The sequence below is a fragment of the Grampus griseus genome, assembly GCF_964374135.1.
Source record: "Grampus griseus genome assembly, chromosome: 2".
In the NCBI taxonomy this organism is placed as follows: Eukaryota; Metazoa; Chordata; class Mammalia; order Artiodactyla; family Delphinidae; genus Grampus; species Grampus griseus.
In genome coordinates, this window is record NC_139018.1 from 152,812,823 (window position 1) to 152,839,787 (window position 26,965).

At 41.2% G+C, this 26,965-nt stretch overlaps 1 protein-coding gene across 1 annotated transcript in view; it reads right to left on the reverse strand.

Annotated features, from left to right (window-relative positions):
* Positions 1-26,965, reverse strand: part of SFMBT2 (Scm like with four mbt domains 2) — a gene marked incomplete at its 3' end in the record, with an annotated part of 185,139 nt that overhangs the window by 44,474 nt on the left and 113,700 nt on the right. The window contains exons 9-10 of the mRNA XM_082648611.1: positions 12,466-12,548; positions 5,978-6,104 (exon numbers count right to left, since the gene is read on the reverse strand). Of these exons, the coding sequence (XP_082504737.1) occupies positions 5,978-6,104; positions 12,466-12,548 (210 nt within the window). The remainder of the gene's footprint in view (positions 1-5,977; positions 6,105-12,465; positions 12,549-26,965) is intronic.

A 26,965-nucleotide genomic window follows, 5' to 3' on the forward strand; every position in this document is an offset into this window, starting at 1 on the left:
TTTCATCCCCATTTTATAGATGAGTAAACTGAGGGTCAGGAAAAGATCAACCGGCCAGTAAGAGGGGGATCTAGGGTTCGAACCTAAGCAATTTACCTCCAGAGCCTAAGAAAGCAATCGAGGCGGGCTCGTGAGGAAAACGTGGTCAGTCAGAAGTCACACTCAGCACAACGGCAGCTTGAAAGCCCAAACTCTCCTTTGGTTCCTGCTGCAAAGCCCTCTGGAGAGGAGATTCCCTGCTCCAGCCTCCCATCAAAAGCCTTCCCCCAAATTCCCATTTTGCTTAAGAAAGCCAGAGCCAGGGCTGTCGCTGACCACTCAGAACCTGTGTAACTGACTGGGAGTCTTCAAAGCCTGTTCAAAGACAGCACCCACTCCTGGGCCACATTCCTCTGTGCAAGAATACAGGTCCTGCTCCCATATATACCCTTATCTGCTAAAGCAGCTTCTCCCCAAAATGCCTCCTGCAGCCCATACCCCTTTTTAAAGATTTAAAAACCACCCACACTGGCTTGAAATATAATTACTTCCACATTTGCATTTTCCCTTGTTTCATTCTTGCAGGTCTCTGCAAAATGCTATTAACCACCTGACTTTATCACAAATTACAGAAAAGGCTTAAAGAGCAGTTTTCTGCACGTGGTCTCCTAGACAGAAGAGGTTGCGTCACCTGAGTTTCTTTGCCCATTTGATCTTCTAGAGGCCTTTACAAACTCTCCGTGCAGAAGAGTCATCCAGGGAGGGTGACATGAAAATGCAGATTCCCAGACCCTGCTCCCGGGACTCAGAAGTCATGGGTCTGGAGCAGCCCCAGGAATGTGCACTTTCACAGGACTCCCGTGTGTTATGATGCAGAAGGTAGTTCACTTGGAACTGAACCAAGCACACACGGAAAAAAAACTGACCAAGGAGTTTTTGAATTTTAGCTTACAAGTATAAAACATCTCACTGTCTCAAAACTCGGTTAGCCAAACAGCAGTTCTTAAGGGGCTGCTCATATCTTAAATCGCTTTCTCGTTAAGGGACACTGATTTTATTTATTCCTCGTATCTATTCAGCAAGCCTTTAGCAAGCAGAGCGCATGCGAACTCTCATACAAACACTGTGCTGTGGGATAACAGGCAGAGCGCGCAGATGTTTACAGACACTAGGGGTCCACTCTGCTGGGGCACGGGCTCCAGGCGGGGAGGCTGAAATGGAAGGGCGCTGCCTTCTTTCTGCTCATCAACCTCCCCCACTTCCTAGGATGCGCTCAGCACAGCTCGAGCACTTTATAGATAGGGCTTCACCCATAACCATCCTGTAAGGCAGAACCCGTTACGCTACTTTTATGGAACTGCACGAAGAAAAAGGAGGGTCTAAACTCACAAAGTACTCAGGATCACACATCTAGGAGGCAGATGTGCATGTCGGGAGGGGGTGGCTGAATGCTGAGTTATACAATTTGAGTCTTTGCTCCGTGAGAAATACAAACTCGTTGAATACTTAGAAGAAGGCAGGGGCTCTATTATACAGAGCTAAGCCTTACTGCTCTATGAGGATGGGAGAGAAAGCAGTTGAGAGACTACTGACATCCTAAGAGGAAGGGGTGGAGACTTGGAACCAGAGTGTGGCAGGGAGAGGACAGAGATGGGGGCGGGGGGGCCTGGAGTCACTACTGGTCATGGGGGCAGTGGGAGAGCAAACAGACAAGAGGATGACTTTTTGGTGTCTAACTTGGGTAGAATCACAGTGCCTCTGGGTGAGATGGGAAAGTGGAGAAGAGCAAACACAGGGGTTACAACAGTGGCCTCCGGTTGGGAAACGCAGACGTCCCCAGGGAGACGCTCTGCAGGTAGCTGGAAACAGGAGTTCTGAACGTGTCTGCTGTGAGCGCTGGGCATCTGGACACGTCAGCACAGAACCGCTGCTTGAGTCACCGAGGAAGACGAGGTTGAATGGGGATATAAAGGATGTTGAAGAATTCTGACCTTCCCGTATGAGGGAAGGAAACACCAGATGACCAATGAGTACATGGGAAAGACAAGGGCAAAAAGAGAGGGTTGTGGGAAAGTCCACGCATCAAAAGTGAAAGGTCTACACCCCTACGCCAGCACTCCTAATAACAGAGGTGGAAGCCGGCTTAGGACGCTGTGGTATCAGGTGAAGGAGGCGAGGACATGGTCCCTGCAAGCTGCCTGCTGCCTTCCGACCTTGAAAGGTGAATGAAACTGAAAGCAAGCAGAGGAAACCAGCAGAGTACAAAGTGCCACGAGATCCACCTCCCCACAGCCAAGAAGCTGGGAGCAAATCAGATACATCAGAAATGCCACTGGACAGCTGCAGAGCGTATGCGTTTCTGAAGAGGGAAAAGGAGAGATCACATCCGTCCTTGAATCGTTGCTGGTGTTTAAACACCTACGCTGAAAGTCTACTTAGCCCGCGCATGGCTCGCGATGGTCATCTCCTGCGGAAATCAGGGACCACGTCCCTGCACATTCGGTCCTTGTCAATGGGGATGTGAAGTTCACGGTGAAAGGATACGGTTCCTCAAAAAGCTACCATCCAAAGTGATATACAGCTCAGACCCACAGATTGAAATTTATACACTATGTTTTGCTAGTTTTGACTGTGGAAAAATTTTATTTTCTCTAAATTTTGTTTCGGAGGGCAGCAGAAAGTGAAGATCATGAGATGCTAGTAATAACCTAACTTGACGGTTTGAGTTAAGCTCCCTGAACTGACATTTTGGTACTTCTCCACAGACCTCTGGGTCATCTTCATTTTTTTGTTCTCTGTATGTTTGTTTTTAACAAACCGGAAGGGAAAGCTCCAGGAAACAAATGATGGGAAGGCCATCATTCCTTCCCCACCTTCAAAGTGCAAAAATGCCGTTCCAGAACCCCCTCCTCTTCATTTTTAACAGGCCTCCCAATGTCAAAACCAGGATTTGCTGCCCATGTTCTAAGCTCTCTATAAAAATTCCTGTAGTGGCAACAATAAAAGAGCTAAACAGCCCAGTGGAAATGAAGCCTGTGGGTTGTGATACTTTTTATGACACAAAAGGAATTTTCTGCCTCAGCTAAAAGGCTGAAATACCTAATATTGGGGAATAAAGGGAATACGTATCACATCTCTTTGAAACAGGAGGAAAACAGTATTAATAATAACAGAGACAAGAGAAACCAAGGAAGGCAACGCAAAGATGTCAACCCTCTTCGTGAATGAATGCACTTTGAGAGTGAATAGAACACCCGCCCCCTATTTGTCCCGTAAGAAAATGATCGCCAGTGAATGTAACGTGACCTGGATCGTGAGATGCAGATGTACCAGGGTGTGAGCCAGTGTGTGGGGCTACGATGCGAGAGGTACTAAAACTGAATGTAATTCGTACAATATGAATAAATGCTCGTAACTGTAGAGATGATAACCTAGAGCAGATAATTAACATGAGAGAAAACATCACAACGTCCTCTCCCAAGCACAAAACCGCATCATCAGACATGGCCCTGGCTCGCTGTCAGCGGTTTTTGAGAACTTGACATTCTTTCCAAACATGCACCCAAAATAATATTACACTAACCTCACGTATTTGATTTATCACTTCCTCTTCAACATCAGTTCCTTTAGAGGCACTTAAAGAACTATCTGACTTTAAAAGAAGTCAAATACTAAATTAAAATGATCATTTTAATTACTAAACGTAGTCAATTAGCCATGTGTTGAAAATATTTCAGATCAATCTATTACATAAAAATAACTAACAAATTGGTATGAAGTACATTATAAATTGTCATATAAACGGTCTATAATAAGAATCACCATCATCATAAAAATAATTTAATTGCCCCAAAGTGACTGGAGTGACTCTCTAACATTTTGTCCCCAGGACTGAGGAAAGAAAACACTAAATACGTAAAACTTGGAGATAATGAGAAGTGCCATTAAGCTCGTCACTTTAAAAGGTCAGCATCCGGGAAGGGCCCAAAATCAACACAAAACTCCCCGCAGAACCCCCAATTCAAGAAAGATCAGCAGACTGAATGAATTTTAACTTTAGCTGATGAGGCAAATGCATAATGTTGACCAACAGCATCAGGTAAACAATATTCAACAGATTGGTTTTTTTTGAATTTTTTAATACGTAAGGTCTGGGAAAATGGACCATCAATTTTCTGACCTGCTTCCTAACGTTAACTAATTTTCATTGCTCCCAATGAAAGCACTCCGAGGTGACATGAGCTGATTTACATTTCTCTGCTATAAAACCAGAGGTTTATAACCAAAGAAAAAGCAAGACTGTCAAAAATGTTAAATATACACTAGACATTGCTCATCATTCTTTTTAAGAATTGGGAAGTTGTAGGGTATGTTGAATTAAGTAACAAAGAGGTCAAGAGCAATGAAACTGAACCTCAGGCACATGGTAATGGCTTAGCTACTTTCTCCATCTATAAAAATCAGGACACTCTTACTGCTCTCTATGTTAGGTAATTAACAGCTAAAAGCACTTTGGAAGTACAAACTGCTAAATAAATTATGACTGCCAAAGAATTTTAACCATCACGTGCTAAATAATAGTGATGAAACAAGGGCCTTGAACTTTACCACTTTTGTTTTCAAATTAATCATGTAAACAAGACTCTAATCTCTCATAATATTAGGCCTAGCACAGTATTAGGTAGCAAGTTCAATTTAGGGATTCAAAATCACCAAAGGGATCTTGTTTTTCCAAGAGCAGTTGATTCAACTTTATATGCAGTAACGAAAGTAAGTTCATGTCCTAATCCAGTACCTACAGAAGTATCACCATGACACGTGTGTCCACATTTTGGCTAATTCCAACTCGAGGCCATTCTACTCGAAAATCTACAAAGCTACCAACTTTTTGAGGATTTCCTTTTATTTCAGATTGATTTTCAAATCCTAAACTGTAGTTATGTTTTAAACTATCTTCTGGGAATTAACAACACACTGGACTTTCAGCTAAAATCACTGTTCTCTGCCCCTCCCAATCTCTTAGACTATAATATTTATTAGATGGTAGACCTATCAAAGAACCTTCAGTGCTTTTTTAGACTTGTTTACTGACGAAAGAGGATAAAGATACTGGCACCAATTCTATGACCTTCCAAACTTTCTATTCCAATGGTGGTTGACCAGGTCATAAAATTTAAAATCTGGACTAGGAAAGCTAACATCACTTCATTAGTCATCTACAGCATCTTATTCTTCTTCCATATTCATTTGAAATAACTACCAAGTGCCGTGAAACTGAAAAACAATCAAACAACTAACAAACAAACAAAAGACCCAAAGAATTTTAAATCACCGAAAGATGACACAACCTTAGAGAGCAAATTCATTTTAATTCTTCCTCATTGAAAATATAACATCTGAAAAAGACAGTCTCCTATCTAAGCCCACAATCTGATCAAGGTTCTGCTTACAAAGTGCATGGTTCTGTGAATTACCTGGATGATTAGAAATAAAATGCAGCCATGAAGAACAGTTTAAACATCATTAAACAAACAAGCCTAAATTATTATATATTTGGGGAGAAAGTCATGTCCAGTTATTACTTTAAGGAAAAATTAAACATCTACGAAAGAAACCAAAGTAAAGGGTATGGTTAACAGTAAAATGCAAACATATAATTTTATCCGCTTAATAACTAAGACCTCAAATACCAACTTTTAGTGACTCATATTAACTTAATCGTGACATCAGCTTTTATAATCAGAGATGTACAAAGACCACTGTGCTCCAAACATAATTATTGCACCAGAGTCTCATTTCATGAAATTATTAGTTAAGATGAGAGCCTCTGAACAAACTCATATTTGATTAGTTTCACTTATTTAAGAACGCTGAATAATTTAAGACAGCTGAAATAAAAGGAAAGCAAAAGGGGCACTTCTGAGCAGTGCTGACGTCATCTGCACCCTGCCCTCTCCAGGTGGACCCTGAATTCAGAACGATTATGAACTGTGAGTACCTTCCAGGTGAAGCCACATCAGCCTCCCCTTCACAGCAATGACAGAGGCCACGCAGAGTTCTCCCGGATTCCTGGGGTTCACGGCTTCAAGTTTCATGTTCTGTGTGAAGCCCCGGCTGAATGACGTCTGAAACAGAAACAGAACTGACACTGAGCCAGCAGATACCACAGCCAGATAACGCGCAGCAAGGGAGTGGCCAGCTGGCACGGCAGAAATGTATACACACGCACGCACGCACACGTGCACGCACACAGATTTACTGATAAGACAGACAGGCGAGCGCGCCTGCTTAGTCTTTCCCCACCATCCACGAGGAAAGAACCACACACCCTTCGCTTGTTTCCCAGAAATGAGAACTACGCTGGGCACACGGCAGGTGCCTAACAATATCTGCTGAATGAGCACGAGGGTGAGTCCACTCTGGCTTCCCAGTTCCATGTGCGTCCTTCCAACCTCAGAATCACTGTGGTACCGATCACTCCTCCCACGTCCCTGCGCTCCTCACTCAGGTCCCCCCGGGAGTATCTGAGGGTGAAAGGAGACGGCGACCTCCACCTGGGATCATCTCCTTCAGCTGGATGTCTGTCCTCTAGCTTTTCTTTTGGTACAAGGTCCGCTGGTGATGAATTCCCAGTTTTCTTTTATCTGAAATGGTCTCTATTTTCCCTTTGTTCTCTGTTTATTTTTATTTACTTTTAAAATTCATTTTTAAAAATTCACAGAGGGAAATTCACTTTTTGGTGTGCTGTTCTAGGAAAGCAGGGCTGTCAGGTGAATGTACACACAATCCTGTAGCCATAACCACCATCAAGACACAGAGCGTGCTATCACCCCCAAAATGCCCTTGCACCGGCCCTTCGGTGAGCAGTCCCTCCTAGACCCCCAACTCCTGGAACACTGATCTGCTTCCTGTTCCCGTAATTCCACTTTTTCTATGATACCACCTAAGTGGAATCCTACCCTACTTAGCCTTGTCAGTTTGGCTTTTTTCACGAAGCAAAGTGCATCTGAGAGTCAGTCAGGCCATCACACGGATGGGTACCTCAGTCTACTTTACTGAGTGGTTTCTACACATGCACCATGATTTATCTATCCATTTCCCAGCTGAAGGACAGCTGAGTTGTTTCCGGGTTTTGGTAGCTGTGAATAAAGCCACTATGGACATTCAAAGTTTTGTGTGAGCATATTAAGCTGCTCAGGCTGCCACAGCCAGTACCATGGGCCGGGCAACTTAAACAACAGAAATTAATTGTTTCATGGTTCTGGAGGCTGCAAATCCAAGATCAGGCTGTGAGCAGGGTTAATTTCTTCTGAGGTCTCTCTCCTTGGCTTGAAGATGGCCATCTTCTCCCTGTGTCTTTACATGGTCTTTCCTCCATGTATGTGGCCTATGTCCTCATCTCCTTTTCTTATAGGGACACCAGTCATATTGGAGAAAGGCCTACCCATGTGACCTCATTTTACCTTAATTACTTTTCTAAACACTCTAAGTACAGTCACATTTTGAGATACTGAGAATTAGGGCCGTAACACATGAATTTTGGGGGGACAAAATTCAGCCTCTAACACTAAGTTCTCATTTCTCTAGAAACGGAAGGATTGCTGGACCATATGGTAAATGCACATTTCTAAGAAACTGACAAATTATTTTCCAATATGCCATTTTGCACTCCCATCAACAGTGTACAGAGTTTCAGCTGCTAAACAGCCTCACCAGCACGGGGTATTGCCAGTTTTTCAAATTTTAGCCTTTCTAATAGGTAGGTCTAGTGGTATCCCATTGTACTTTTCTTTTTTTTTTTTTGCGGTACGCGGGCCTCTTACTGTTGTGGCCTCTCCCATTGCGGAGCACAGGCTCCGGGCGCGCAGGCTCAGTGGCCATGACTCACGGGCCCAGCCGCTCCGCGGCACGTTGGATCTTCCCGGACCGGGGCACGAACCCGTGTCCCCAGCATCGGCAGGCGGACTCTCAACCACTGCGCCACCAGGGAAGCCCTCATTGTGCTTTTAACTTGCATCTTCTCTGTAACCAATGAGGTTCAGCACATTTTCACGTGTCTGTCACTTGTACAATCTTCTTGGATGAAATGTCTTTTTATCTTCATTCCACAAGTATATTTTCGCTGGATATAGAATTACAGTTTTCTTCTTTTAGCATTCTAAAGACATTAATTCACCATCTCTTAGTCTCCACTGTTTCTGATGAGACGTCTGTTGTTATTTAAATTGCTGTTCCTGTATAAGGAATATATCATTTTTCTCTTGATGCTTTGAAGATTTTCCTCGTTATGTTTGGTTATCAGCAATTTGACTAGGTTGTGTTTCTTTGTATTTGTGTTGCTTATTCACTGAGATTCCTGAACCCATTAATTTAGATCTTTCAGCTACTCTGGTAAATTTGGAGTCATTGTTTCTTCATCTATTTTTTTCTTCCACAATCTCTGTGGCCACATCTTCTGAGTCACCAAGTACACATGATATGGTTGCTCAGATCCCTGGGATTCTATTCATCTTTCCCTCCCTTCCTTCCAATCATTTTTTTCCTCTCTGTTCTTCAGATAGTATAATTTCTATTTTCAAGGTCATGAACTCTTTGCTCTGTCATCTCTATTCTGCTATTAAGCCCTTCCAATGAATTTGCTTATCTTGGATATTGTATTTTTTGGTTCTAAAATTTCTCTTTTTTATCTTCTCTACTTCTGTTCTGGCACTTCCTATCTTTTTATTCATTACAAGAATATTTTCCTTTACATCAATGGTTTGAAACTTTAGAGTATATCCGAATTATCTAGAGAGCTTTTTAAAAACATAGCCTGCTAAGTCTCACCCCAAAGTTTGTGATTCAGTTGATCTGAGGTGAGGTCAGCAAATCTATATTTCCAACAAGTTCCCAGGAGATGCTGAAGCTGCTGGTGCAAAGACTATACTTTGAGAACTACCGCTTTACACCATGGAGCTTAGTTGTAATAGGGGCTTTAAAATACTTGTCTGCTAATTTCAACATCTGGGACATGTTGGATTTGGTCTGTGTTGATTTATCTTTTCTACTGAGAATGAGTCTGACTTTCTTGTTTCTTCATGCATTGAGCAACTCTGGATTGAAACCTGGATGTTTTAAATATATATCACAGAGACTCTGGATTGTGTTATATTCCTCCCAAGAGTGTTGATTTTTCTGTTTTAGCAAGCAATTAACTTGGCTAGACTCAAACTATACACTCTGTCTCTTGAGAAGCAGCTCAAATCTCAGTTCAGTTCTTTCATCCTTAGCAAGGCTTCTTGGAGTTTTCCTGGCCCATACATGGTTCAGGGATCAGTTAAAGATTTAGGCAGAGTTTATACACTGGATTTGTGGTCTTCCCTCCTGCCTCTCCCCTGTCTGAGTCTTCCCTCACTTTCCAGTAGCTGTGGTTGCCCAAATTCTGTTAACTGGTTCATCAGGCCAGAAAGACCTTGAATTTTATATCACTGTTTTCATTATCCCCTATGTTGTCAACTGTGGCTGACCTTAAGCCAAAAGTCTGTAAAAAATGGGTGACCACTCCTGCTACTACTTTCTTCCAAGCATCTGTTCCCCTCTAAAACCCTTCTGCTTTTGTTCATTTTCCATGTCTCTCAGGTACTAGTTTTGGTATCCTGCCCAGAATTTATAGTTGCTATCTGCAGGGGGATCAATTCAGTATGAGCTTACTCAGCCAATACTAGAAGCAAAACTCCCTCCTAACACTTTAAAAATAAATATGAAAGTTTCCAAAATTACCCACTACTATAAATTTTTTTATCAGACATTGCAATACTATATAAATGTATCTACTTTGAAATACATAAACTGAGATAAACAGGTTCCTGTAAGTAAGAGAGATTACATCTTTATATGACTCATGGAAAGAAACCAAGGTAATTCACATTTCCATGTCTTTTTATAGAAGTTAAGTTGAAAATGCAATTATATTTTTATGTTACCAGAACAAAATTATCCAATGTATGTTGAGAAACCAATATGCTCCTTTCCTTTATGTTTCTTCAGAAATCGAAATCAAAGGAATTCTACGTTGGCTGTTTTTCTGCAAGTCGTCTGGCCTCATTCATGCATATTAGGTATTGAGTTTCTTTTTGATGACATGACTCGATACACTGCCTGAAAAGCCTCTAAGTAAGTTAAAATGCATTTTATCCTACTTAATAAGGGAAAGCTACAACCGTGTAACCTATTTTCATTTCAACTCACTGCCTGAGGGTAATTTATAAAGGATCAATAGCAAAACTGTTACCTTTGAGTTTATTTTACTAAGCATTTGCCTGTGTCAATCCATCCCAGAACAGCCTCGGATTGCTAAACATCCCCAGGGTAACGTCTTCCATGCATCCACTTCCACACGACCCCTCCTCTGGTACACACGAGATGTGTGATTAAAAAATGATTCATGATAAGCATTCCATTAAAGAGCACTTGTAGCCTGTTAACATCATCCAGCAAAGTACCAGTAATGCAATGCACGTGCCACCAAGGCAGATAACAATCCTGTCGATTAAATAAACGGACAGCAAGAAACAAAGGGGGCATCTTTGTAACAAGTGCATTCCTAATGAATACGCCAGCATTTTCATTAATACAGATTTCATCTCGGTAGCTGAATCCTGAAAGCTCAGAGGCCACCTGGGGATATGGCTCCTGGCTCCACGATAAAGATCCATTTGGACAACGGCTGGCTGATGGGAGCAGAAGACAGATAAAAAGACATCTTGGGGGAACCATGTTGTTGTCACAGAAGAAATAACTCCCTAAATCCAGAACAAGGGGGAGATGTGAGGAGTTTCTTCCCAAGGCTAAAGAGTTAGGGAAGGACAATCTCCCGTCTGGAAGAAAGCACAACCTCAAAGGGGTTTGAGGATGCAATAAGGAGTTTCCACAATCACAAATAAAAGGCAACGAGGCCAGCAGATTCCATGACAAGTGATGTCAACACAGTTTGAAGCGTAGTAAGACTCCACGGACTTAATATGCCTTAAGAGCTAACCAGCTGCTGTTCCCATGGTGGCAGGTCGCACAGCTGTCTCCACACCACCTCACACCCTTCATACAGCTCTTTCAACGCTTCAGAAAAGCTACCTTTGTGAAAGGCAATGTCATCCAGTAGAAGTTCATTCAATCATGTAAGGAGCCCTGATTTCCAACCCTGCCACTGACGTGTTTCCGTATTTATGAGCACAAGCTGACCTCGTCATCAACCTACTTAATTCTCCAAAATCTGACTATGATTTATGCTCACTGTTGAGTTTCTCTCTGTTAAGCTAGCTCTTCCCATCAGAAAGCGTTGCCAACTGAATCCCTGGAGTAAAAATTATCGGTGGGGCAGCAATGAATCAGCAGCTCTAGGCGCACGTGCCCAGAAAACGATTCTTTGGTGTGGGAGCACATTGCACTGTAGTATCTGGAGTCTCCAACCGGAGGACTGCATCTTTTTTCTTAGCATAAAAAATTAACTCTCATAACTAAAGGCATGTTAAACATACGAGGCTATACATCTCTGCCTCACTCTCAAAACGAACATGATAGTTCACATCCCTTTTTAGTTCCTACGGTTGATAAAGTTTACATGAATAATTTGTAAACTATTTTCTACAACAAACTCCTATAAATAAGCAAGTACACACGTTTGAACACACACGCACATGCGCACACACACACACACACACACGGAGTTATTTTATATGTCTCTGTGCCAATAAGCTGTATTTGAAGAAGGAGGTGGCTTAAAGTAAGCACAGCAGAAAACTGTTGGGTTAGCATGTTATTACTTTAATCCAATGAAAAATTTAGGAACATATTTTAAGAATATACCTCAGGAGCAGAGAATCTCCCATTCAATGAACTTATCAATATCATACTCCACAGCAAGTGCACAGCTAATGGTGGCCCTGGTGGCTGGCTGTCCACCAAACTCTGTCCTCCTCCTGCCAGTGTACAGGCTCAAGGTGGGGGGACAGCCCAGCCAGGGCACACTGCCTAGTCTCACTCATGGCATGGTGTAGCCGAGTGACTAGTTCTCAACGACAGAAGGTGACAGGAGTAAGATGTCATATGTGTCAATATCAAGCTACAGTGTCTAGAACTAGGGTTATCTTCTGCTGGTTCTCTTTTCCTATCTGCTCACTAGACGAAGCCGAGTACAGACCTAGACCAAGGCTCAGTGCAAGGAGAAGAACCACCTGGTAATCAGGAACAACCTGGACCGTCCACAAGTGAGAGAAAAACTTACGACATGTTTAGTAGTCAACCTGTCACTACAGCCCAGCGTCTCCCTAACTGACACAAAAACAGAAAGGAGGACTTTTCAAGACTGACAAAAAGGCTTAGCATCCCATGGTACAGGGTAGCACCCTAACCTCATCTTGTTCAATAAATAAAAAGCAACTTATACAACTTACACAGCTCAAGGTGGACAACATTAATGAGTAAAGGCGTAGCAAGAACCAGGCTTCTTACGTTTCTGAAGCAGAAGGGAGGCGCTTCTTCTGTCCCATGCTGCTTGTGATAATCTGCCCAGTCGAAGTCCTGGCCAGAGTAACCTGTGCGTGAGAAAATGCAGAGAAGACGCATTAACCAAGCCGCATCTCAGACCAATGAACAGCGCCAGGGTGTGTCGGGAATTTAAAGTAATAAGGGCAGCAAGTATAGGGCCCCTCCCCAAAAGGTGAAGCCCTTTCTCATGTGTGACAACATATTGGATTTTATGAGGGTTCAATGAAATATTGTAGACAGTGTAAAGTACTAAATATAGGTAGGGTGTACCATCATTATCATAATTCGGTGCTTGAAACCAGGTGAAGAAGGGGGGAATTTACCCCGTCAGTGCATGCCGGGGCATAGATTTGCTCTGGGGGAGAACAGATGAGACAGAGCATTCCACAGAGCGCACAAGGCATTTGGCAGAAATACACAACACGTGCCTTCATATCAATTCTGAGTTCAGGTGAACTTACATCTCGACGGCTTCGTGGAAACCGTGAGATTTTATTGGAAAACAACACTAGAGGAGAATACTTTTTAAAGAGTAACTGAAGGTAAGACAAATGGCCAAAAAGGAGTTGAGATTCTAGCGGGAAATCTCCAAAGACATGGAAGTCAGGGAGGAATAAACCTTGCCTTAGAATTGAATCACGGAGGAGGATGGAAAATGAGAACTGGGGAAGGTGCGCCTCGCCGGATGAAGTTTTGGGGGCATATTTGAGATACTGGGGGAGTTTGAGAACCAACTATTCATATGTACTAACTTTAACATGTTTTTTTTCTTTCTTTCTTTATTCATTTCATTTGGGGTTGGGGGAAGAGGTACATAATTATACAATATATATCGATCTATCGTGACCTCCAAAACAAGACATGGGAGAAGTTTGTAACATAAAACAAGGGCTTCCCTGGTGGCGCAGTGGTTGAGAGTCGCCTGCCGATGCAGGGGACACGGGTTCGTGCCCCGGTCTGGGAAGATCTCACATGCCACGGAGCGCCTGGGCCCGTGAGCCACGACCGCTGGGCCTGCGCGTCTGGAGCCTGTGCTCCGCAACAGGAGAGGCCACAACAGTGAGAGGCCCGCGTCCAGCAAAAAAAAACATAAAACAAGAAAGGAGTTGAGTGTATGGCTGAACCTAGGTAGGAAAATACCTCTTAATGTGTCATTTGCATTTCCTGTGAACAAAGGAAGGGAATGGAACCAAAAAATACGGCACCCATCAGGATTACCTGAAACTGCAAAATGCCCCTATAATCATCACTTAACAGTTCTCTCTTCACTGGTTTAAGTATATGTAAAATAAATCTATAAGGGATTTCTTAAGTATATTTTTAAGCCAAGCCCCTGATTCTTTGCCCTGTATCATCATAAATTCTACACCTGCAAATTCACTTAACATGGGGAATTCTGTTACTAAATCCACACTTGCAGAAAGACTACAGAAATTCCATATTGAAGAAATTCAAGATACTGTTTGCTTCCTACCTCCACCTGTACAAAATAGTATGCTTTTCAATAAGTAAGCTCAATTTACTCAATTCTTTAAAAGATGGGGGTGGAGGTTAACCAAGAAGGCAGTTGTCTTCCTGGCCCAGGGACTGACCCTCCCCCCTCCCTCCTCCCCTGCCGACCATCAGTGACAGAGCACACACACCCCCAACTTGCTCCTGAGACGTCCCTGTAAAGAGTGACAGCTCCTCACTACTTTCCAACGAGGAGATAAGACGTCTCAGAGTCCTGAGATGCTGTGTCATCTTTCTAGCTGGTTTTGAAGAAGTTCTGCACATTCTTCCACATTCTCTTCCCCCCAGACCTTCTGTCCAGAGCTGTCCCTCCAGCCAGAGGGCTCTGGAAGCAACCAAACCAACCTTCTCCTGAACATTTGCAAACAAAGCAAACGTGTCTTAATCAAGGCACTGCGAGTTTCTTTACAATTAATGTAATCGTCCACTTCGAGTACTTTCTCTGTAACTGTTTTGGAGCAAATCCTTGCGTTAATATATAAGAATAGAAGAATTCACCGAAAGACACCTCAAACTGGTGAGAAGTCACCTCACTGTATGAAAATACTGAACCAGAAAGGAGAACTGGATGAAGGACCCAGTTCTACCAGGACTTGGATGAACCAAGGTCGAAATAAATTACGTCTTCTGTACCTGGCTTTCCCTCTCTACTAATCCGCAAGAGAAAGAAAAGAGCTTCAAACTCTCCTCAAGCTGCTGCATTTCATGATTCAGAGCCACTACTACTAATTACCATTGCTATTTAGGATTATTTCCCTTCCCTCTGCGGTTAATTCCCTTCTCTTCTCCTAGGGGAAAAGTGTGACAGGTTGGATGAAGAGCGGATATATAACAAGACATTCCCTAGAAGAGCTCTCAAGTGAACAGCTGGAAACAAGCTGAATCCTGCCAACAGAAGGACCCTGGTGGTTTAGGCCCACGGCTAACTGGCTTTGTTAAGGTCAAGACCTCGTTCTGTTACATATCTCTTCCCTGGACCTCTGCTACTTCCTGAGTTAGTTTGTGAGCAAAGGAAAATCTTATCAAGATCATGTGGGAAGGGGAGAAATAGGAAAAAACCCATACAAATGCACAGCAAACCATTTTCTGAAATAACATCAAATTTAGGTATTCTGTATGGTCGGTATCTGTTCAGATAAAACTTTCCAACTTAGGGGTCACCTCTACACCCTATACAGATAGACATTTAGCTGGATTTCCTATCACGTTCATAACCACCAACTTCCAATGGATTTTCAACCCACTCCATAAATGCCAGGCTCACGGTTTCTTGGACCTATATTCAATCTTTCTACATCCAGTCTCCAAAATTCTCTGTGGGGAGCCACTTTTAATCTAATAATTTCAGGATATATCCAACTCTTGCTGGGTACCTAAGCAACAAGCCATTATTCTGTCCCCAGAACTCTCTCCTTTCCTTGAATATTTGAACAGCTTCAACTCCTCTGCCTCCTCCTTCTCTTAGGGACCTTTATTCGCTTCATCACTTAAAATTCTTCTCCTTCAGTCTGATAATGAGCTCGCTTTGTAAGGCATTTTTGTGACAGCTCAGAAAATAACTGTTACATAAAAACAAACTGCTGTGGCTCTTATAATAGAGACAACAGGGGTCAATTATGCTCATTAATCAACAAAGACAGAACAAGAAGTACTAAGGCTTAACCACAGCCAGGAAAGCATGTTTTAAACCCAGGAGGGAGGAAAACACCAGAGGGGAAAAGAAAATAAAAGGAAATCAAAACCCCTTGGGCTATTAAAATTTGCAACACTGTTGAACTTCCACCACTAGGGTTATTTAAGCTTTAATTAGTGTTTATTTTGCATGAAGTTCCAACTATTACAGGTCCAAAAGGAAACAGGTCAATGACCCATTTTTCCTTATGATACAAATTAATTGACATAAAACAGCTCCACTTGCAAACATTACTATTGACAGTGCAATTGGACAATTATTCTGGAAAACAATTTGGCAGGAAAAACGTCCATGAACTTTGACACAGCAATTGCACTTCTGGAAATGTAACCCATTAAAAAAAAACCCCAAAACTGATAAAATGTGATACATTAAGATACAATGGCATCATTACTAATAATTTTGATTTAAAACAATCTTTATATCCAAAAGTAGAAAATAATGTGAAACTTAGCCAAGTCCATGGAAAGTCACGCAGGCATGAAAATTGCACCTAGTTTACTAAAAAAAGTTATGAAAAAATGATTACTGTAAGTTTAGATGAAAAGACTGCTACAAGCATACACAGAATTATCAAACTGACATTAAAATATGCAAAAGAAAAGACCTGAAGAAATGTAAGAAAAACTTACAAGGAAATAACAAAATAATTATCTGTGTGGTGGGACTCCTGGATACCTTTTTCTTCTACCTCCTTGTATTTTCCAAGTTTTCACTAATGTTCATGAATTATTTCAATAATACAAAAATTTTGAAAGCACAGCATCTTCACTCTATCTTAAAAAGATAATCAAAGCACCAGTCAACCAATCCAGGAATACAGCATGACGACCTCCCCTCAGCCGTCCTCCTGCTTCTTCTTTGCTAACAGAATTCTGACTGTATCCAGTTCCTAGAGGAAGTTAGGTCTCTCCTCAGCACCAGGAAGTGAATCATGACAACCCTGAGGCAATCATGGCGGTCTCACACCCCTTGCCAGTGACTTGGGATGGAGGGAAGGGCAGGGCTTTTAAAAAAGATTTCTCTCTCTCTCTCTCAAAAAAAAAAGAGACCACTGGAGTAAAAGGTCCTGTTCTGTGCTAGGTGGATATGAAAAAAAAGTACAATCTTAAAAAAAAATAAAAATAGCAAAAGAATATCATGTTTGACATCTACCTGAATGACAAAATGAAAAACAATGATACAAATCCACCACTGTAAAGGCTGTCTAAAATAATTACATAGAAATACAAAGTTACATATTCAAGGAAACAGAAATCTCAAAGAATATACACCAAAAGTTATTTTTTCAGGATAGGGAACTTTTCTACTTTTTATCAGAATTTTAAAGAATAAATGCATATTAAATCTGCAGTTAAAAAAAAAGTATTTAGAAATATACCCTGAAGTCCTATAAAGTGGCAACACTTTCTAAAGCAAGGAAATGCATCCACTTCATAACAATTCACTGTACGTCTCCAGCTTAGTTACTGGTAAGACGGGGATGAAACAGGCATGTGCTCTGCTTTCACCTGCTCCGGCAGCTCAGAGAGTGACAGACACACGGCATGGGAAGAGTGACGCAGTGGGTAAAGGCAAGGCTGGAGGGAGACGTGGAGAATGAGGAAGGAAAGCCCTGAAGAAACCACCCCTCATGATGGAAGATCACAGAGCTCCAGGGAGATCTTCCACAACTCAGAGAACGTTCACATCCTTGAGGTGCTGGAGCACCTGGGGTTCACAGGAAGCTTCTTTAGCTTCTAGTCCAACTTCTCTTTGAAAGGAAACATGACACAATCATCTTCAAAGATCAGCAAATAGCAGGACGGAGATACAGGAATGAGAGACAACACCACAGAAACCACATTATAATAAGAGCAGGTTCTTAACCCTTTCTCAGAAAATCTCATGAATCGTGAGAGCAGCCCTACTGGGCACTTTTCCAGGGCACTGCTCTCCTTACTGAATGGTGACCTCTCTCCTTTCAAGCCCGAGGCTTTCAGCGAGTCCCTCGAACACTTACTCAGGCTTAGCCCATGATAGCATCTCCTGAGTGAGCCTCACAGCCACCCTGAGTGATAAGTAGGATGCAAGTGCCCACCGCACAGGTGAGGCAGCAGGACCACACAGTCCTCAGGTGCAGGAGTGCTAGGTCAATTCCTGAGCAAGGGTTCTCAACAACCTCCTCATTTGTTTCATGAGTTTGCTTATAGGGAGCAAGATAAAAACCCTAGTAATTGATTAAAGCATTTCCTTTTGTCCATGTCGTTTTTTAAAGAGCTACCATGCCCCCTTTGGAATCCACCAGCATCCCTCCACATTCTCAGCTGATGTTCATTTTCCAGACCTCCCTGATGGAGATCTTGAAAGTTTACACATTCATTTTCCAATCGAATTATTCTGTTTTTACATTCATGGAATAGTGCAGAAAAAAAAAAGAAAAACAAAGACAGGGGAGGGAAACAAATAAGTCAAGTTAGTATAAACACCAGCCATTCCAACTTCCTCATCTTTTAGAATAAAAATAAATGTTGAGAAGTATTTAATGCACGTATGGTCACCGTGTGACATGTACTGGGGGCAGGCTCAAAATGTTATTCTGAATCATAAACAGTATTAGGAGATATAGCTATGTCCCCAGGATGGAATCTAACATCGTAAAGGCCAACTGCCAATGGCAAAACCATCTTAAGAGTCCTGAAGAACGAAGTAAATTCAGAGATAAGTGAACAAGAGGGAGGCTTAGTTTTCAACAATCAGAAATGTTTTCAGATATTAAAAAAAAACACCGAGAGTTTTAGCCCCCCAAATATTCAATCAAAAGTGCTTTTTGCTCGAGAATGAATCACAGAGCCAGAAATGAGACCATGCATCCAAGTCCAGTAACAAGGTGGGCTGATCAATGTCCCCTCTTAGATGCCAGATGAAATATAATAATAAAAAACTACTTACGAAAGCCCAGGGATGGAAGACAACCCTGTGCTCAAGGAAGGTGAGCAGCAGAAGCTGAGATTATTATAATGCCTGGCCTCAGTCAACAAAAAAGTAACCAGACCATCTTAGCCCTGTCCCTGGAGGGAGAAGCAGCGGAGCAGACATGGTTGCCACCTGCCCAGGGTTCCGTTTAGGGGAAGAAAGAGAGGAACCACTTGCTCACCCAAGGCAGTGGCACACACAGCTGTAAGGTCCAATTTTACAGTTTTGTATGGTACAGACTGAGAAATTAATGTAAGATTCACCCGTTAGTTCCTTAAATCATCAGGGACACCTACGTGTACCAGGCATTGTTTTATGTGCTGGGGAAAGGGAAGTGAATAAAAAGATTTTTAAAACCCTCACTTTCTAGTAGGAAGATAAAGTGATAAATACTCTAGGACTTGCGAAAACCCTAAAACACTGGCCAGACACTAACGCAAAAGCAGACCAAAGAAACGAATCTTTCGGTCTAAAGATTTTGGAACTCCCACAGAAATAACAATCGTCACTGAAAATGAGCTCACAATGAAAAATCACAAACCACATAAGGAAACAAATGAACGTGAGAGTCAGACAAAACAGACTTTAGAGCGAAACGCTTCACTAGGGATAAAGCGGGTCATCACCAGGAAGTTCTAACCATCCTCACCCTGAATGCCCTTACACAGCTTCAAACACATACACACACACACACACACACACACACACACACACTCGTGAAGCTGACAAACCCTCAGTCTCAGAATATTTTAACGCACCTTTTAGAAAATTATAGAACAAACAAAAATATAGGGAGAACATATAATATTTGAACAATTCAATGAAAGTTTGACCTAACGGAATGATCTGACATGAAATTTGGAAACACGGCTAAAACAGACACTTCTGTATATATATATACATGACCAAAACTGTCTCAAGCAGAAGTGGTAGCCATGACTAAATATATAACCATTGAAGGAAATACATTCATACTCCATAAAATACAAACTAAAGGAGAACCAGCTCCAGACGGTTTTACAAGCTACTTTCACCAAACCTTCAAGAATCAGCTAAACTGTATCTTCTACAAATTGTTCCTGAGACACACTGCTTAGGAAGGTGACTAGATATGAAATAAATACACAAAAATCAGTGGTATTCTATTAGATGGTTTACATCCAATAAAAAATAATAAATTCTAAAAAAATGTAAAAATCTAATTCATAACAGCAAGCTAAAGGACAATGTACCCAGGAAAAAATTCTAGAAAAAAATTCTAGAAAAAGATTTCAAGTTATAGAAAGATAATAAAATAAAATGCCAATTTTCTAAATTACTCTATAAATGCAATGCCAATTAAAATCCAATGGGGTTCTTCATGGAGCCTTTTAAGTTGATTCTAGAATTCACATACAAGAATAACCTGCCAAAAATAACTAGTCAATTTTGAAAAGGGAGAAAGCAGAGGCGTTCACCTGATATCAAGACATATTATAAAGTAAAATCAATTTTATAAACTGAGGTATTTGTACAGGGATGGACAAACAGACCAATGAAGCAGAATAACTAAGAATGAGATATGGTTCACAACCATAAAGGAACTTGCTATATGCCAGTGGTGGCATTACCAGTCAGAGGGGAAACAGAAGATTACTCAATAAATGATGCTGAGACAATTAGCGAATTTGAAAATCCAATTCAATTCAAGCAAAAAAAAAAAACAAAAAACAAAAAACAAGTAAGCAAAACTTTTTTCTCTTCTCATGCCATGCAAAACTTAATTCCAAGTAGGTTAAAGAGCCATATATGGAAATATGGAAACCAAACTGCAAAACTTAAAAAAAATACATAGAAGAACATCAGTAGGAAAGATTTCTAATGACTTTTAAACAAATCAGAACAGAAAAGATGGATATTTGACTACATTATAATTTAATACTTTAATATAATATAAAACACCATTTAAAGGTGAAGAAACTGGCCACAGACTAGTGAAACACATTGCTGAGAAAGAATTCATATTAGCCTATATAAAGACTTCCATCATCAAAAGAAAAAAGGGCAAAAATATAATTGACAATTCGAAGGGAACACAAGTTGCCAACAAGCAGATGATGAAGTGTGCAGCTGCACTAGTTAGTGATCAGGAACACGCCACTCACACAAGGAGCCCATTTCCCCACCATCAGAATGGCAACATTCAAGCTTAAGAATTATCACCTAACAGGGTGGACAATGTAAACTGGGAATTCTCAGACGCTACTGGTGGAAACGTAAACTTGTACAACACAGAAGAGCATGGGGTAATATCCGGGGAATTCCAGCAACTCCAGTTAGGTATAGCTCCCAAAGGATCTCTCACACTTGGGTACATGTGCAAAGATCTACATTTGTAGATCTGCAACAGGGAAAACTGGAAATAGCTTAAATGTCTATCAATGGGAAATGGTTTCAAAAATTATATTCAAAAAGCAGCTAAAGTGAATAAACAATCTACACACAGCAATGTGGAAAAAATCTGCAAAATGCTAATGAATAAAAAAGTTACATAAAGATACAGAGGATACACAGAGCATGATGCTGTTTACATATATATCAACACAAGACCTACTGTAAAGTGACTGTAATAAAAAACAAGGAGAGACTGCTGCAGAAGCCAAGGCAGTTATGCAGTCAAAGCATAAAATCCTTAGCAAGGCGGTCGTCTTACGGAGGAGGGTGGAGACGGTTCCGGGAGAGAGGAAGGGAGGGGAATAGAGTGGGAACGGGACTTCAATTCAATTCATTCAATGCTCAACAAACAATGACCGAGAACCCCACACTCTCCTAGCTGCTGGGCTGGAGCAGAGAACAAGACAGAAATGCCTGCCCTCCTCATCTTTCATTTTAGTGGAAAGACAGTTGAAAAGAAAAGAAGTAAAATATGTATTACTTGTTATTTTCCATGATAAAAGGTTCTATGGAGAAAAGCCATGCAGGGAAGGAGACACAAATGTTGGGGGTGGCGATTTGCTGATTAAACAAGGCTGCCAAGAGAGATGACACCAATTAGGGGACACCGGGGTCAAGACTGAAGAAGCAGGAGGAGTGACCCAAGCAGAGGGAACAGCCAGTGCCAATGGCCTAAGGGGGTGACGTGCTCCATGTTCCAGGAAGGACAAGGAGGCTGGTGTGAATGGGAGGACTGGGGGAAGTCTTAAGACAGGAGGCCAGATCAGGTAGGTGCTGAAGGGTGTTGTCATGACCTGGACCCTGACTTGGCCTCTGAGCCGCGTGGGATGGCCCTGGGAAGGCTAGGCAGAGGAGGGGTGTGCGTGCTTTAGGTTTTAACACCATCAGTCTGACTGCTGTGTTAACAGTAGGCTGAGAAAACTGGAGGTCACTGGCGTAACCAGGGAGAGACAGGATGGTGACCTGGACCAGCGTGGTCTCGATGACACCTGGTCAGATTCTGGATTTGCTGACAGATTACATAGGGGGTAAGAAATAGAAGAGTCAAGGTTGACCCAGTCTTCAATTATATCTATGATGCTCTGTTTCATTTTTTAAAACTCTGAATCAAAAACGGCAAAATGGTAGCATCTGCTCAATTGAGGCGGGACATCCATGAGTATGTTTATTATTTTCTGTCCCCATTAATATGTCTGAAATAGGAGATGACAGAAAGGATTAGGTCACATGAGTCAGTGTCTGAGGAAAAGAGAATACCAATTAGGGTTCACCAATGTGGGTCTTGATAATCATTAAAAAAAACACCTTTACGGGCTTCCCTGGTGGCGCAGTGGTTAAGAATCTGCCTGCCAATGCAGGGGACATGGGTTCGAGCCCTGGCCCGGGCAGATCCCACATGCCGCGGAGCAACTAAGCCCGTGCGCCACAACTACTGAAGCCTGCGCGCCGTGCTCCGCAGTAAGAGAAGCCACTGCAATGAGAAGCCCGCGCACTGCAACGAAGACCCAATGCAGCCAAAAATTAAATAAATAAATAAAATAAATTAAAAGAAAAAACACCTTTACTTCTTAAATTGTGTGAAGTTTGTGTGTCTATTAAGATGGCCAAAGAGCAGAGACGAAGTGCAAAAATAAGTGACTTACTTTAGCTTTTGCTCACACATTTTACAACAGAAATGGATAGGCTTCATTTGTCTACCAAGATCCCCCTGCTGATTCTGTGACTAATCTTGGGTGTTACATGCCAAGGAGATTAAGGAAATGATTTAAAAGTAGCAAGTCATGGTTGGCAACCTATATGCATTTCTGCCTGCTTGATTTATTTACTTGTTTGACCCCGGTTCAGAGAGCCTATAATACTGAATTGTTGTTTGTTGGGTTTCAGCGAATGGGATGAAATCTCCAAGATTCTGTCGTTTGCTTACCAAGAAAGCACATGCTCAAAGACAACAATAAAACATTTCGATCCATTCTAGCTTAGACTATTTGTATATAAAGTTTGGGGATAGATGTTTTTAATAGGAAAGGAGTCAAAATAATGTGAGTAGGGATGTATGCTGTCTGCACATCTCCTCTACCACCCAGGTGTCTTGTTTCATCAGCTGCTTCCCAATGGGGAATGAGTGGGTTACTCTCTTTTGGGGATCAGGCAACACACTGTAACTATAAGCAGAAATCTAAACAATGTAATACTTTTGTGGGAACATCCCTACAAGAAAACATCTAAACTCACTTCTCAACATGTGTAATAAATCCTACATATTCTCAAAATTCAAGTGAAAAACAACAAACTTTTAAAAAGAGCATCTACTTTCATACATTAATAAAGCCAAGAATGGTGTTGGAAAACATCCGACAGCATGATTCCCAGACCAGGTGTTGACACGTAAGACACCTAACAAGTTACTTCAAAAAGAAACCATAAAATCATCACTACCGAAACCACCAGCATCTCTCAATTTTAATTCACTTTAATTACAAAAATAAATATACTTTACTACATATATGGTACACATAAATATACAGTCTCCCCAAATGGTAAGGGAGCTCAGTAACTAAAGCTGTGGCTTTGTTATAATGGCAAACACTTGGAATATTATTCTCGAGAATTGAAATTCTCCAAATGCTTTGACACATAGATCATTCCCGTCATGGGTAAGTCATGGTCCACTGACATCCCTCAGTCCTGCGTAAGGCCACCAAAAAGTCCCCAAATTACTGAGAAGGATGGCTTTTACGAAGGTACCAGTGAGAGAAAACAGCAATAAAGGGTGGATCTGGTTATACAGAAAAAGCATTCAATTTGGGATCTTAAGACTGGGGTTTCAAGCCAAGTTCAGCCCCAAGACTTAAAAAATCATTTAACATATGTTAAATGTTAATAATGTTAATGTTAATCATAATGTTAATCATTTAACATTTAACATAACTGAGCTTCAATTTCCCCACACATATAATGATTGGAGTTGATGAGATAATCTTTAAGGTCCCTTTAGGTATAAAAACTCTCTACTTGTAATATCATATGATTCCTTTTGAATAGATAATACATTCACACTCAGATCAAAAAGAAAAAAAAAAGATTTTAAACGTATTCTGTGAAAAGTCTCATTCCCATCTGCCCTGGTCGCCACCTCCATACCCCACACAGAAGTCATCATTTTCATTAGTTTCTTTTTTTTTTGAATTTTATTTTATTTATTTTTTTTATACAGCAGGTTCTTATTAGTTATCCGTTTTATACATATCAGTGTATACATGTCAATCCCAATCTCCCAATTCATCCCATCACCACCACCCACCCCCTGCCACTTTTCCCCCTTGGTGTCCATACGTTTGTCCCCTATATCTGTGTCTCTTAGTTTCTTACGCAACCTTCCAGAGTCTCTTTCCAGGAATATGTGCAAACATAAATATATATCCTCATTAACCTCTTTTCTAACAAAAAAGACATCATACTATAACTCACTGATCTGTCACTCACAGTACATCTTGGAGAGCTTCCCATGTCAGTATGTAGAGATTATCCTCATTCTTTTTAACAACTGCATAGTTTTCATTATATAAACATCCAAAATCGACTTAACTGATCCCATACAGACAGGCACTTGGATTTTCCCCAGTCTTTTGCTATTATATATCATGCTGCAGAAAAAACCAAACTCTTATGCATATTACCTGTAAATTGTAAGTTTAAGAGAAATTTCCACACGTCGAACTGCTAAGGCAACGGCTAAACGCACCTACAATTTTGGTTAAATTTGCCCAACTGCCTTCCATACGGTTTGTACCTACCTGCGTTTTGCCAGCAAATCTGAGAATCCTGTTCCTCCAGACTCCCATCAAAACAGAGCCGCTTCTTTCTTTCTCTTTTGGATTTCTTCCTCATCTGAGAAATCCATGCCATCTCAGTATGATTTTTAACGGGCATTTCTCTTATCATGATGAGTTTACATAAGAGTCGTGATTCTCTTACTGTGAAGTGTCTGCTCATATTCATAAACCTTTTTCTGTAAGTTGTTGCTCTTCTTCTCACTGGTTTATAACTAAAAGCTCTACTATTTCAAGACAACAATCCCACAGCCAAAAGACAACCTCTACAGATTACTGGTGGATCACAATTCCTGAATGCTTCAAGGGTTTAAAAATGGTTATTACCACTGAGATTTTCTTACTGGAAGGTACTGATCACCATTACTCAATATTTTACAAATAATATATAATATCCATAAAGAAACTTTCCTCTTAGAAAAGGTATGCTTCACTTTCAAAAGGGGAAGGAAGAGTTTGGAAGATGACATGAAGACAATTTCATTTCACCAAATATCACAAATACTGGGGTGACAGAGAAGATGCAATAATTACAGCTAAACGGTAGGTATAAAACGCTTAAGACATAAAAATATTTAATATCATAAATATATCTGTACCGTCATTTCACTGCACACTTAAGAGTTCAATTACATTAATATAAAACAATTTTCTTAATATCATGAAATGCCATTATCCAAATAAGCACACCCATTTCCTAGCAAAGGTCCAAGCTATGTGAACAACCTCGTCTGAAACACATTTAAAATTCTAAAGATGCTGGTAAACGTTAAACCTCTGCCATCCATGAATCCAAAATGCATATATAAATGTTTTTCCTATTTTTTTAACTATGTGAGGAGATACCCAACTCATTTTTTAAAAATTCTTAAACAGATCCTATTTTACTAGGAACTAACTAGAAATTTGCAAAGTCCAACCAAGCAACATTTTAAAATTTTTTTAAAATGTGGATCATTTGTAAAGTCTTTATTGAATTTGTTACAATAATGCTTTTAACATCTTTACTGGAGTATAATTGCTTTACAATGGTCTGTTAGTTTCTGCTTTATAACAGAAGTGAATCAGCTATACATATACATATATCCCCATATCTCCTCCCCCTTGCATCTCCCTCCCTCCCACCCTCCCTATCCCACCCCTCTAGGTGGTCACAAAGCACCGAGCTGATCTCCCTGTGCCATGCGGCTGCTTCCCACTAGCTATCTATTTTATGTTTGGTAGTGTATGTATGTCCATGGCACTCTCTCACTTTGTCCCAGCATTTTTTATGTTTTGGTTTTTTGGCTGCAAGGAATGTGGGATCTTAGCTCCCTGACCAGAGATCAAACACGCACTCCCTGCACGGGAAGGCGAACTCTTAACCACTGGACCACAGGGAAGTCCCCCGAGCAACATTTTAGATATCTAGAAAACATCTTTCTTCACTGACATGGGACCCATCCACACACATGCTCTGATTAGAAGTTGGCCTGAGGGCTTTCAAACTCTAAAACTGACCAGCTGCTGAAACTTCACAGCAGGAAAAGACTTCTCTTCCTTACCACCAATAGATGTTTACAGCATAGCACCTGTATCATCATTTAAAAGATTATAAAAATATTTGGACGTGTATCATGTCTTTGATTCTGCAGAGTACCTGTGAAATATCAGGGGTGTCCTCATCTAACCGTCTTGAATAACTGAAGCACACTGATTTGGACAGTCACCTCTAGGCCCCCAAATGGACACAAACGCAGAGGCCACGTGAACTGGAGTCCTCACCACCCACTACTGAGCACAGAACCATAATCCTGACCTCCTGTCCTGCTACTTACTAAGCCTGGGGCCCTGGGCAGGCTATATAAACTCTCTGGAGCTAAGTCTCCTCAGAGGGCAATCCTCATTTTGAAGATTCAGCGAGTTTGGCACTGAGAACAGTGGAATCAGTGTTCTGTAGAAGTTCACCATAGTGTAATTAGAATGCACTCCATTACTGAAGAACTTTAATGGGAAAAAGCACCAGCTGCATGGAAATAATTCAAAAGAATCTCCTCCATAG